The sequence below is a fragment of the Camelus bactrianus genome, chromosome 5 (assembly GCF_048773025.1).
Source record: "Camelus bactrianus isolate YW-2024 breed Bactrian camel chromosome 5, ASM4877302v1, whole genome shotgun sequence".
Lineage (NCBI taxonomy): Eukaryota > Metazoa > Chordata > Mammalia > Artiodactyla > Camelidae > Camelus > Camelus bactrianus.
Genome location: NC_133543.1, coordinates 24,201,920 through 24,215,181, shown reverse-complemented (window position 1 = coordinate 24,215,181; position 13,262 = coordinate 24,201,920). Strand labels below are relative to the sequence as shown.

The following is a 13,262-nucleotide window of genomic DNA, read 5'->3' as shown; positions in this document are numbered from 1 at the left end:
GGGGGTGGCATGGCGTCAAGGAAGGAGGTGGAGGTGGGTGACGGAAGACTTACCCCAGTGGGAGTGACTCAGGAGGGAGTGGAAATTCAAACCAAAGTCCTTTGGTGAATAGGTCTGCAGGAGTCAGACTTACATAGGCAGGCCAGTACTCAGAGACATGGCTGAGTGTGGCAGGCTCAGGTGGGTGGTGGATTCGGAGTGAGTTGGTGATGGGGTGGTGGCGTCTGAACCCACATGCTCTGAAGTACAAGGCCGAGGCATCAGCTGAGAACGGGAGTGGGGAGATGATGGTGATGAGCTGTGATGTAACAGCCACGCGGAGGTGTCCTTGCAGGGCCAGCTTCATCTTGGTCCTGTCACTGGGGACCAGCCTGCTGAAGCCTGCTTCTTGGATCCTGAGAAGGGGCTTTGCTGAAGTCATCCCTGCCCCTGCCCTCTTCTTCCTCTCCCCCTGCTCTTCATTTAGAACCTCCCCTAGTTTGTACAGCCCTCAGTGAATGCATTTAAGGTTTGAGCTCAGTTTTCCTCCTGGAACCTGGAATTAAGGCTTTTGAGTTGAGCCAAAGCCTAGCGCTGTGACCCAGGTGGAGCAAGGCTGGGCCTGTCGGAGAAGTGGACGGGCCCACCCAGACAGCTGCCGGCGGACAATCGTCCTGCTGGGACAGGCGAGGAGCCTGGTGGCTCCCATAGTGAGCTCACCCTTCTCTTTCCCTGCGGCCTTTGAAGGCTCACAGGTGGAATGGAGATGCCCACATTGTGGGGGACCCCCAAGGTGACATATGTGAAAGGAGGTGGTGATCTCCATCTGTGAGCTGCGGTTCTGGTGGGATGGCTATGTTGGCCACCACGTAGCTAATCCTAGACCTGGCATTTCCTTCCCAGAGAGTGGAAAGCCTCAGGTGACTTGGGGAGAACTGCAGGGAAAGGACGTGGATTCAGGTAGAACCCCAGCCCTGCTGCTCTCAGTCTGTAAAGGCTTTGTTTATTTAACCTCACTCACTCTGCTCAACTTAGTTTTCTCACTGGTAAAATGGGGATGAGACTCTGACGTCCCAGAATTGAGACGATCCAGCTGCGTCGTACGGGTGTAGGGCCTGGCAGGGGATGGGCGTGGACAGTGGGGGTGGTGGCTCTCACCTGCATGCGTGCTTCCAGAACATTCCTTCTAGCACACGCTCCAGAAGGCGGCGGCACGCCTGGCATTTGGGCAGTTTTCTGGGTGGCCGGGCAGGTTCGCCCAGCGCTGCCCTCAGCCTCTCTCTGCTTCTCCTGCAGGGTTTAACTCCCTGGTCGGGGGGGTGATGGGCTTCTCCATCCTTCTGAGCGCGGAGGTGTTCAAGCACAACTCGGCGGTCTGGTACCTGGATGGCAGCATCGGTGTACTCATCGGCCTCACCATATTTGCCTACGGGGTCAAGTACGTGCCTGTTTCCTCTTTGCCTTCTGGGTGGCCAGGAGTGCTAGATTTCCCAGCCCTGATAGTCACAAGTCACACTTGTGACCCTGCTGCTCCTGGGGGGCGGTCAGGTCACTGGACAGGTCCCCAGCAGCGGTCACCTAGTCTTGTGGCTGGGATGGAACTGAGGCAAGGACTTGGATGAGGGGCTGCTGTCTTTCACTGACTGGTCCTCCCTTTAACCCTTCGTGCCCCTTCCTTTCTCTACCGAGGTTGTAAAGGTGCACCAGGCAGGTGTGTCTGGTGTCCTCCCACGTCCAAGCCCTCTGCCACCCGCTACCATCAGTGGGGCAGGCCAGGCCCCCACACTGAGAAAACGTTTTGCAAAAGGTACAGAAGGGCCCCAGGTGGGAAAACCCACCCCCAGTCTTGGGTTCTGGCCCAGCCTGACGTGCTGCTGGGCTGGAACCCAACATCCAGGCTGGAGTTGGCCTTGGAGTGAACCATTTCTAAAAGGCACAAGCTTTTAGATGCTTCCTTTCTCCCACCAGGATGATTAGAACAGAAGAGAGATGGTATGTGTTGGGGAGGACTCTGCACCCCCAAACTGTGCTGTCAGGAACCTACAACTGTTCAGCCGCCTTGGGGGGAGCTTAGTGACGCCTCTAAATGTTAAGCCCGGAGGTGCCGTGCGCCCCAGCCCGTCCACGCCGCACCTTGCACACCAAACTCACAGCGGCCGTAGTCCTAGCAGGCAGAAGGTAGAAACCACGTGTGTGTCCGAAATAGGACCCATACGCGGGTTGTAAGGACCCAAATGTCCATCCACGGGAGTGACGTTCACCCCTAAGAAGAGTGAAGTACCGATTCACGCTACTTCAAAAACATGCCCAATGAAAGCCGCCAGTTACAAAGGGCTGCATACTGAGTAATGCCATTTATAGGGAATCTCCCCAGACAGACAAATCCATGGAGTCCACAAGTAGATCCGCGGTTGCCAGCGGGCGGTGGGGAGGAGGGGGTAACGGCTCGGGGGGATGGGGTTTCCTTCTGGGATTAGACAGTGGTGATACCACACAACCTATGCAGAGGCCAAAACTCCACTGAACTGTATACTTAAAAGGCTGCATTTTCTGGTATGAATTATATTTATAAAAACAGCCCACCCTTCTGCTGTTTCCCAAGCGCTCGAGCCCAGGGCTGCGGAGGGTCGGCGTGGGCTGACCTGCCTGCTTCCTCCTTGCAGGCTCCTCATCGATATGGTGCCCAGGGTGAGGCAGACGCGCCACTACGAGATGTTTGAGTGAAGGGACCAGAGCCGGCCGCCCAGCATCTGCAGGACGGCTGTCAGGACGACGAGAGGTCACCACCCAGGCAGACGGTGCCAATGTTTCACTGAACATCCAATCTCTTTTTTGGAAAGCGCGTGCCCACGGGAACGAGTTCTACCCAGCAGGTCGGACGGCACCGCTCCCCGCTCCCTCCACCGCCCCCGCCAAACACCCCAGGACAAGGTGCACGGAGGCGGGGAGAGGGTCCCCACCTCCAGAGGGAGCGGACCTTTTCTATCTTCTGTGGTAAGAAGTGTCTGGTGGGTAAGAAAGATAAGAGCTCTGCTTGGCAGAAAGCCCTTCTGTGGTGCTCCAAGCCTGAAATGGGTAGCAACTGACCAGACCCACCTCCTTGGGACTCCACGTGGGCCCCGCCACCTCGTATTCCAGAGTCTCCCGTCCCCTGGCAGATTTTAAGAGAAGACCGTACCCTTCTGTCCATTAGTATATATCTCACTTCCTAATTTCTATCAGTGTATTTCATTAGTTTCATACTGTTTTACTAATCCTGGATTGAAACAACAGATTTGTTCAAAAGGAGACCATTCTATTTTTAAAGTCCTTAGTGATAGATGTATGAGCTTTGCATGGTCGAACTCAGCAGCACACGACCCTTTCTTGTACAGTCAGAACCTGAACATAACATGGAAAAACAGGATCCACTTTGGGGCGATGTGAAACTACAGTGTATTTGTAATAAATGACTCTGTAGCCTACCCTGCGATGCATAGATCTATATGCTGTGTCACGTGGCCATGGTGCATTACAGTCTGTGCGATGGCTTACCGCTCTGTAAGGAACAAGATGTTCCCTCGGTTTACGTCATGTTAGTCGTAGATTCTGTAAGAACGTCCCCCAACACGCACTATTCTGTACCTCTGTCTAGCACTGCTGCTGTGCAGGGGACGGTGTCTGACCAATAAAGACCTTTCCCTGTTTTGTACAGCATGGGGAGGTTGTCTTGAGAGATGTCACCATCCTCGGTGAAGGATGAAGTGGAAGGGGTCGCTTGAGCCTGGGTGGAGCCCCAGAAGGGCTGTCTGACGGGCTTTGTGACCTCAGGGAAGACAGACAGCCACCGTACATTCATCTGGTGGTGACCACACTCGGGAAGGCCGCTCCCCAGTCCTCACCCCGCCTTCTGCTCCTCCCGCGTGCTAGCTCAGGCTGGTTGAGGGGAGGTGGTGGTTCTAAGCGGTCACTAACCTGGGTTCAGACTGATGCTTGCAGCATGCCTTCCTCCAACAGTATTCTGAGCCTCTGTCTGTGGGACGTTACTATGTTACACAGAAAAAAGGGATGCTTTTAAGATCTGGGAATGCATGATTCAGTAAGTTTCTTTTCTGCAGCTTTTCTCCCTGTATTGGGGGTCACTATGCCATAGTGTCCCCCAAATTTAAGCACACAAGTTTTGCTTGGCACTTTTGCGGACTTATGTCCCACCCCACTGTGCTGGGTGTCTCCTGTGATGTCTCTGTTCCGGGCAGCAGCCAGGAGGCTGAGCCGAGGCCCTCCAGCATCGTCTACAACATGCCTCTGTGGGGAGCGTGGCCTCCACTTACCTTGTCCCCAGGGCACGGACCTGACCCACCTCCTCGGGACGCCACGTGGGCCCGGTCACCGCATGACTCATGGACCACTGAGTGCTGGGTCAAAAGTGCTCTCTTTGAAGTGGGGATGTGTGTTCCAGGTCTAACAGACTACAGGTCGGGGCTTTTAAGAGCTGTTTTACTAGCACATTTTAAAAGATGTTTAAACATCTGATGCAGTACAGTTATCTAAAAAAAGCCTAGCTAGCAATCTACGTGCACATTCAGTTCCCTTCTAGGAGCATGTAGGACAGGGAAAGTGCTCTGAAATTAGTATCAGGGGATGTGATGTAAGGGAACCCTCCACCCCCACCTCACCCGAACTCCGCAAACCTACCTGTCTATTGGCAGTTTCAGCAGAGTGTTTGCAAACGTTGAAATGCAGTCAGCGGCTGCCGGCGTGGGAGGTGCAGCTGGATGTCCTTATGCCGGTGCCCCTGCAGCCACCCGGTCCCCCCCACCCCCAAAACCACTTCCACCTGTCACACAAGAAAAGTTTATTGAAAAATAAAGTTCTCCCTAGTTTTCTCTACAACAGTGGAAAACAGCAGTGCTCTCTACGCCGGTACAGTACATTGGACAGCAACACCTTATTTGCAGAATCCGGTACTACAGAACCCCGGAAGTGAACAGTAGAAAACGGTTGTACTGGGAGCTGGTTGAAGACACAGACGCGAATGGCCATTAGCTTAAAGACACCAAGGGTGTGCCAGCAACTCCAGCAGAGAGGATGTCCCCACCTCCTTTGGCATTGATCGTTCCGCTCTGGTCCTGTTACCACTTGGGCAGGACGGTGAGCTAATGCTCCCCAAGCCTGCTCCATCCCAGCCCTAGTAGGGGCGGCAGACTGCGCCAAGCTCCCGTCCTGCTGCTCCCGCGAGGCTCTTAGACCTCCAGCACCACAAATGCTCCGAGCGCCCATGGCCACCCCCCACAGTCACAGACATGGCCCTCTCGTCCCTTGCCATGCCTCACCAGCTGCAGGGGGCCTGGGTGATCTTAAGGCTCCACAAAATCTGGGGTAGACAGAGTGATGCTTGGAAGAAGGTCATGTCCAATCTTACATCCATAGACGTTTAAGACCGCTGATTCAGCTGAAGAGAATCCTAAGGGTTCTAAAAAGACACAGGACTCCAGCAGACTCCTTGGTATTCCACAACTGCAAATCTATCCAGAATAGGGCCAAGATAAATAAAACTCTGTATTTACCCTAGGGAAGGGAGAGGCTAAAACTCCAATAAAACAAAAAGCGAACTGACATTTAAGGTGATTTGGGAAAACATCATTAAACTAAGAGCAGACTCTGGGAGTTGTGAAGACCCCGTCTCCTCCACGGAATTAACCTTTCATCTGATAGAAAAGTGACAGCCAGCAGCTTAGCAGACAGATCCCCGTGGACTGGACAGTGGGGAGCCACCCCGGCCAGCAGGGGGCAGCAAAGGGACTTCCTGGGGGAATGAATACCTTCAATGGGTCATTCCTTTCCCCTTACACAAAAAAACAGAAAAGCCTCTGTTACTGCATTTCAGAGGACTCTACTAACTTTAAGGGGACAGTCTCTCAGCGAATTCATTTTATTCCAGCTGAAACAGTTCTGCAAAGAAAAACCCTGGAAGGGTCCAGAAGATATCAGTGGGGTGGGGTCCAACATGTGGCCAAAGGTCACCCTCTTATCTCCAGTTTACAAATTCTTGCAGCCCAGTTCCGCTGGGGCTGACGTCAGGCATATTTTCAAAGTCAGTCAGTGCATTCAGGGACAAAAGAACATTTCAACCAGCACAGTGGACGTGAGACTTGAGTATCTTAAACCAGTAATTCCTACAACATTCCATCGACTTGGAGTATTTTCCTGTAGGTGTTACTTTTGAATTCATGATAGGAAGTGAGCTCAGCTCTTTATTTCTCAAATTTTATAAAATGCTAATAATAATATTGAACATTCACTAGGGCTTACCCTATGCCAGACACTGCTAAACACGGAATCCTCACAAAAACCCTACGTGCTACAAAAGCTAGGGTAATTTTTTTCTACATCCGACACGAGACAGCTAATTTGGCCTTTTGCTACAAAAACTTGGTTTCCCACTTTCTGGGGATGCCAACAAGAAGGAAAGGAACTTGTCCTCAGCTCTAGGAAATTCCCACCTTCCTAAAGAAGTCTCAATCTATGTACGTCCATCCGTCTCTTCCCGTGAAGGTGCCCTGCAGCCCCATAGGGACGGATGGGATTGAAATGAAGCCAATGTGGAGATGAAAATATTTTTAAATAAATTAAACAATCCAGGCTTGGGAGAGTAACACAACAGAGCCTGTCGTTAATAGACCTTTTTTTTAAAATCAAGAATTTGGAGTGTACAGGGAGGGCAGCAATATTCCAATTATGTACACAATCTAGGTCAACCACCTTGGAGAACAGGGTGGCCTGCCTTGGTCTGATCAAAAAAGCACACACCTGCCCCATAACAGCACAGTTTCGTTCCAAATGGTCGCATTCATGCCTTCACCACCAGTGGGCTGCACTGAGGATCCCCAAGTGAGCTTATTGTGAGCTAAGCAGTCCCCCCTGTATGAAACCCCGTGTTTGCCAAGGAACAAAAGGAGTGTATATTCTTTCCCCTTTCCCCAGACACAACCAGAGACCTGGCCGAGCAGCCTGGGAGGCTGTGGGCTGGTCTGGAGGAAGCCAGCCCTCCTCTAGGGGTTCCCACGGCTTCACGGGGGTATGTGCGCACGTCTGCTGGGGCCTAGGGACAACACTGAGTTGCCTGAGACAATGCGAGGACACGTCCTCTCTCCGAGCTGGAGGAGACCACTAGCTCCCTCCGACAAAACCCAGGTTCCAAAAACCAATCCCAAAGAAAAATGAAAAGGCACATCAGAGAAAAAATATCACCAAAGAAAAGGGCTCTGAAGATTCTCAAACATACAGCAAACAGAAAAAGGAAACTCGTAAGCAGTGACGAAAACCCAACCTAAGCAAAAATGCAAAACGCGTCTCCAATCATACATGTGCAAATCAAATTACATACAGGCAATAAATGAGGTGTTTACTGGCATTAGAAGTACGTTCCCCCTCTCAGGAGTTTTTCCTTCTGAAAGGGCTTACATTTCAAAGGAAAGCTTTCTCTCCGTTAATCAATTGTTTTCCCTCAAGTTATTTTTAAGAAGTTAGGATCACAGTGGAGGGGGAAAAAATCCAAATTCATTTAGGGGGAAAAAAAAGTACAAAAACTACAAAGACCGGGCAAGACGGGAGATAAACACTTGTCGCACAGGAAGACACTAGTCCTGACTGAGGGTTTCTCTCCCTGTGGAAGTGCCATCGATGACAAATTCGTGTAGTGTCCTGTAAGACTGGCATTGGAAAACCACTTCAGGCTGCTAGCCCACACTGAGAGGTGCCTTCCTCTCCCAGGGCAGGTGGGAACCACGCCCCTTCCTGCCCAGGGCAGATGGGGGCCCTCACCCCAGTGTCCTCTGGGGGTCACCGACCAGCCTTGGGCCAAGTGTGTGGTCGCCTGGGAGTCAGTTATACATTTGTTGCTGTCACCTCTATTCATAATGCCCTCACCACCTGGAGTGCGGGTCTCTGCCCCCGGAGCAGCGGCCCCACGGGTAGAACTCTGGCTTACTTCCAGCCAATACTGGAATGGGGGACGCGAGAGGGACCTTCACGTGGGTAAAGTGCTCTGCTGGCTGCCTGACCTGAGGGTCCTAACGTGAAGGAGGAATTTGAAAGTGGAAAGGCCCTGAGCTCAGGCGCAGCCAGAAAACAATCCCTGCAGCTTCTGGAACACAAGGCTGGCACAGCATCTTTCTGAGAGCATGGCTGTCCAACTGCTTTTGCTTTCAGAGTTCTGTGCTTTAATCCTCTCTCTGCAAAATGGGTTAATCTGGGAAAGCAGGGGAAACTGGTCTTGGCTCGCAGGCTCCCCCTGCTGATCAAACGCGTGCACTCACACCCTCAACATTGGAAGCTCCTAGAAGAGCCCAGGAGAGGGCGACACTGGCCCAGGAATTGCAGGTCTGGGAGCTCAAGCAGATTCCCAATAGGCAGAGTGCAGCCTGGAGGCCCATTCGTAGGGAAAAGCAGTTCCCAGCTGCATGGACGGCAGTTTCCCTCCCGCTGCAGGAAAGTGCCCTTGGAAAGCTTAAAAGCACACACTCACAGGCACTCACGCTATCACCATGGTTTCCTTGGACTTCTGCCCTTTGTGCTGTTCTCAGCCAGTTTGTGAGGGGTGGGCCCCTGCATCGATGCTCAGGGCAGAGGCCGCCCCGTCGGCATTCTCCCTGTGCTTGGGGGCCACCTACAACGTGGGGAGACCTGGCTGCCCTCCCCTTCCTCCATTCTCTAAGATGAGAGGTGCAATTAAGACCCACTGAGGGGCTAAGAAAAAAAAGGCTGGCTGTGCATTTGGTGTTAATTTTACACCCGAGAAGAATCGAGAAGCAGGCAGAATCTAACTTCCCATCCCTGAAGGTCCTCACAAAGCAGAATTCTAACTTTAACCTCACGTCCCAAAGACTCTCCAGCTATTAGCCTTGCCCAGCTGTTCTGCTCCGCACAGCCTGGGCCGGCTGCCCCCATGGGGCTGGTTAGCACAGAGCTGCTGGCCTGGCACACGGTGCTGGGCAACCAAGGGACTCAAAACCACCAGTGAGGGCTGGGTGGATCACAGGACAGCTCATAATGGAGACATTCTGCCCAGGAGAGAGAAGAGCTCACTCTTACCAGCACAGAGATGCCAGGGGCTTCACAGGAGATGCACACTTACACGCAAAGCACTGAAGCACGGGGCAGGTGCCAGGGCCTGGGGAACTCACACAGAAAGCAAAGCATGGGGGCTCCAGGGTTTGGTCCAACCTGCCAGCTGGTTCACTCCCAGAATGTGTGTGCCTGGAGTAACAGCCAGCATCAGATTCCTAGCCACAGGCCACACACACACACACACCCACACCCACAGGGGAATGGCCAGGACCTTGCACCTTCATCCTGACCTGTCCTTGCTCCCCCAGCCAACATCAAGTTCACCAAGAGCCCCACTCCCTGGACTTCAGTGACAGCAGACATTAGAAGGAATATCACACAAGGCCACACAGCTCTGGTGGTGCCACTGGTTCTTAGGGACCAACTTCACTCCTGTCCAAATCTCAGCTCAAAGACAACCCCCTTAAGGGGTAGAAAGCACGACCTCCAAGTCCAAGGGTAGCTCTTTCCATCTCCCATTGCTACTTTCCTCCTTCCGACATGCGTGAGTGAAATTAACAAAAACTCGCAAATGTCAATCCCCCAATCTTGCATTTCTTTCCTGAAAGAATCCTAACCAGAAATGATGGCCAATGTATGTGTGGGTATGTTTTTGGCTGTGGTGGGTGGTGGGGATACGACCAAAGCAGCACATCTTGGGTCCCTGGCTGGGCTCTCTGGTCCACAGAGAGTTATGTCCCCTCACGCCCTGGGGGGTGCCTGGCCCCTGGCTGCCACCTGTCAAGCATACAAGACTTTCCTTTGTCCTGCCACCATCCACTTTGAGGAGCTGGGTCCGCACAGCTGCCCTCAAGCATGCCACCACAGTGCACCCTGCCGAGCAGACAGCAGTAATATTAGTGAAGGCGGATGGCCAACAGTGGAAAATCAAACAAGTAACAAGACACATGATCAACCCCTCTGCCCTCCCCAGGCCCCCTCCCTCCCTCCCAAATAAATAAGTTAATGGGTTTAGGAATGTTCCCATACAAAGTTCTCTCCAACCAGCTCAATCCCTCTTCTGGTTTTGTTTCACTTAAATGAATCTTGAGACTCTTCCCTCCCGGAGCAGCGGCACAGACAGTCTCCCTATAGTAGCTCCTCCAAAATTAAAAACGAAGCTGCACCAGGGAGACGCCGGGCTCCCGGCTGGACGGCGGCTCTTGTTTTGTTTTGGTGAGAACTCCGCTGTGATGCTCTGACCGCAGTGAGAGCATTACCACATCGGAACCTTCCACCAAAAAGTTCAGGCTCTGGCGAGAGTCTCTGGATGACTTCCGCCCCTGGCCCTGCCCAGGTGGGGCTGGAGCCACTGACCTCCCCAGCAGAGTGCATACAGGGCCCAACTGGTGGCCACTATAGACAGTCTTTACAGAGAGCCACCTGGCCTTTGATGAAGTCCCGGCAGGGGCAGATCCTCTGGTGTCTGGGGTGGGCGCCAGCACAGCTGAACAGCAGGAGGTCACCTTGAAACACACAGTGCTTGTTCTTGGGGTCAAAGGAGGGCACCAGGATGTCCTTGGCCAGCTCTGAGCTTTGGCAGATCACATGGTACCTACAGAGGAAGAAAAGGGCACATGGGTCAGAGACGCGGGGACTGTCCTCATCCCTGGCCCCTTCTGTCTGCCCCTGAGGTGTGGGGAGCATGTTCGGGGGTAGACATGAAATGTCAGTCACTCTCCAAGCCAGCAATTCTCACCTCTAGGTGTGTGTTCAAGGCTGCTTAGTGAAGCACTGTCTGTAATGGAGAAAATCTGGAAATAACCAGAATACTCAGCAGGTGGGGAAGGCTGGAATCAACCACAGCACATCTGCAGCCCTTGCAAAAGGGGAAGGTAGAAATGTGAGCTCTAGCATGAGAGCTGTCCTCGAGGAAGGGAAGTAACAGGAGAGTGTGTAAATGTATCAATCGTGTGTGTGCGCGCGCGCGCGTGCAAGGAAAGTCAGAAAAGTGGAGAACGTTACCCACTTAATGGTTACTTCATAATGGTTACTTCTGAGGAGTGAGACTGGGACAAAGATGTGCATTATTTAAATATTTTTTAAAATGATGTTTAAATATTTTAATTAATGGCTTAAAGAGATTCCTGCTGTACGGACTTAGTCTCCTGCTGGAGGGGAATCAGATGGTCTCCTGGGGGAAGGTGCTGTCCCAGGGGCACTGATTCCCTGGACCTCTGCAGCCACCTCTGTGACTGTGGCAGTAGTAAACCCCTTCCTCAGGCTGGGACGGCTGCCTGGGGGGTGAGGAGAACCGGGTGTTCCTGTTCCCAGCAGTGTTGGCCTCTCATCTCAAGGAAGAGCCATGTAACTTCTCCTCTTACCTAGGGCCCATTGGTCCCACCCACCCTGGCTCCTCCAGAATAAGGAGGTGTCACAGGTTGTCCCCCATGCCTGGTGGGGACCAGGTCAGAGAAGGTAGAGAAGGGGGCCAGACAGATCTGTGTTTGAGTCCTGCTTCATCTCTTATGAGCTGTGTGGCCCTGGACAAATGACTGAGCCTCTCCGGGGCTCAGTTTCCTCTTCTGTGAAAAGGGGAAAAATCAGCCTTAACTCATAGGGCAAGTAGAGGAATGAAATGAATGCTTACAGAGCAGTTGGTTGGCGGAATTGAGGTCCGCGTAAGTGGCCAGCAAATGAGAACGATCTAGGTTCCCACCATCGTCGTCATCACCGTGACCACGACGCCCTGGCTGACGCTGGCTGGGCTGTGTCGCCTTCGGTGTGAATTTACACACATGCTGACCATCTCTAGTTCGCTTTGTTCACAGAAGTTTTGATTCTTGCTGATAGGGAGGGGATCCAGATGGGAGCCTGAGGTTTCCTGCTGCCTCTGGAAAGCTTCCAAATGCTGGGAGAGTAGCATCAGACCCCCCCATGACTCCTATGTCCTCTTGTCTTCCTCCAGCCAACTATCTGCTGAGCCCGCCTGCCCCCTTGCCAACATTAACCTGGTAACTCCCAGTGCATCTGCTGGGCTTCTGGTGAGTTCTCCGAGGCTGCCAGCCCAGCCCCTGGTGCTCAGGAGGGCGGCGCCCCCTCTATCTTGCTCCTGCGGTCACCAGGGAGCTCTGTGACTTCTCTCCTGGTGTGAGGTTTGCAGCGGGGAGATGGAGGCACCCGGAAAGGTAAGGTCATGGCGAGGGCAGGAAGTGAGGGTTTTATGGATTTCCTAATGGAAACATGAGCCAGAGGTAAAAACGACCAGGTCTTTCGCAGGATACTCCTCCGGACCCACCACAGAAAGGGGGTCTCCAGAGCTCAATTATACATTAAAAGTTTCCATATGGAATGGGGCCTTGGGATACAGATTTATGCTTACACTATTTATTTATTTAGGTGTATTACAGCAGCTGCTATGTCCTAACTCAAGCCATCTGCCTGGTGCACTGCTCATCAGGAGCGTGGAAATCTCCACAAGTCATCTCAGACCCCGTGGCACGGGGGGCAGTTGCCAGCAGCCAGGAAGAAGCTCCCGTGCCCCTGCCCGGTCACCTGACTCAGATCCAGGCTGACTCCTGGCGTCTTAGCGTGTGTGCACATGAGTGCGAGGCTGCCGCGAGCAGCCTGCCCAAGGTGATGTCCAGAGACCACCAAACAGTGCCGAAGCTGGTGTTCCCTGGAGCCACCAGTGAGCCGCCCCGCAGCAGCTCCCCAGAGGTTCCACAAAGTGCCGGGGCCACTCTTGGATGGGACCCCAACCCGACCCTGGGGAGCTCTCCCACTATTGGTGTGCAGGTCCCTGCCCCAGAGCTCCAGGCAGTCAGAAAGGCACCTCCATCATCCTCGCTGAGCTGCGGCGCCCACGTCCTCAGCGGGGGAGATCTTCCCCATCGCTGGAGCGCATCCTCATCTCCCACCAGTGGTCCCTCACCTTTTCAGGGTGTGTGTGTCACTGTGTGTGTCTCTGTTCCTGCGGTGTGTGTGTGTCCCTTTCTCTCTTTCTCACAGACACCCACTCAGACCCTCGGCACAGCGAGCTGTTTCCTTTCCACTGGCCCCTGTAGTGCCGACTGTCTCCAGCTGGCCTCAATGGCTTCTCTTACAGGATGCATGTGGGGGCTTCTGAACCCCACCTACCCTCAGTTTATAGTTTGCAGCTCCTGAAGAAAAAGAAAAGGGCAAAGCCCGACCTTCCCGTGGGGCTGCCCATTTCCTGGGAGGGCAGAAGCCGCCGTCCCTCCGCGCACGCAGGA

At 53.3% G+C, this 13,262-nt stretch overlaps 2 protein-coding genes across 13 annotated transcripts in view; one reads left to right on the top strand and one right to left on the bottom strand.

Annotated features, from left to right (window-relative positions):
* TMEM163 (transmembrane protein 163) overlaps positions 1 to 3,670 on the top strand; it is a 214,754-nt gene extending 211,084 nt beyond the window's left edge. For 3 of the 6 annotated variants that reach the window (XM_074363557.1, XM_074363553.1, XM_074363555.1), the window contains 3 exons: positions 883 to 939; positions 1,276 to 1,417; positions 2,643 to 3,670. In XM_074363557.1, the coding sequence (XP_074219658.1) occupies positions 883 to 939; positions 1,276 to 1,417; positions 2,643 to 2,703 (260 nt within the window). In that variant the 3' untranslated portion in view covers positions 2,704 to 3,670. Of the gene's footprint in view, positions 1 to 882; positions 940 to 1,275; positions 1,418 to 1,668; positions 1,787 to 2,642 lie in introns of all 6 variants that reach the window. The other 3 variants (XM_074363554.1, XM_074363556.1, XR_012506973.1) reach the window with 2 other exon arrangements.
* Positions 3,671 to 4,798: 1,128 nt separating this feature from the next.
* Positions 4,799 to 13,262, bottom strand: part of MGAT5 (alpha-1,6-mannosylglycoprotein 6-beta-N-acetylglucosaminyltransferase) — a 333,558-nt gene continuing 325,094 nt past the window's right edge. For all 7 annotated transcript variants that reach the window (XM_074363551.1, XM_074363550.1, XM_074363548.1 and 4 more), the window contains one exon: positions 4,799 to 10,621. In XM_074363551.1, coding sequence (XP_074219652.1) covers positions 10,423 to 10,621 — 199 coding nt within the window. In that variant the 3' untranslated portion in view covers positions 4,799 to 10,422. The remainder of the gene's footprint in view (positions 10,622 to 13,262) is intronic.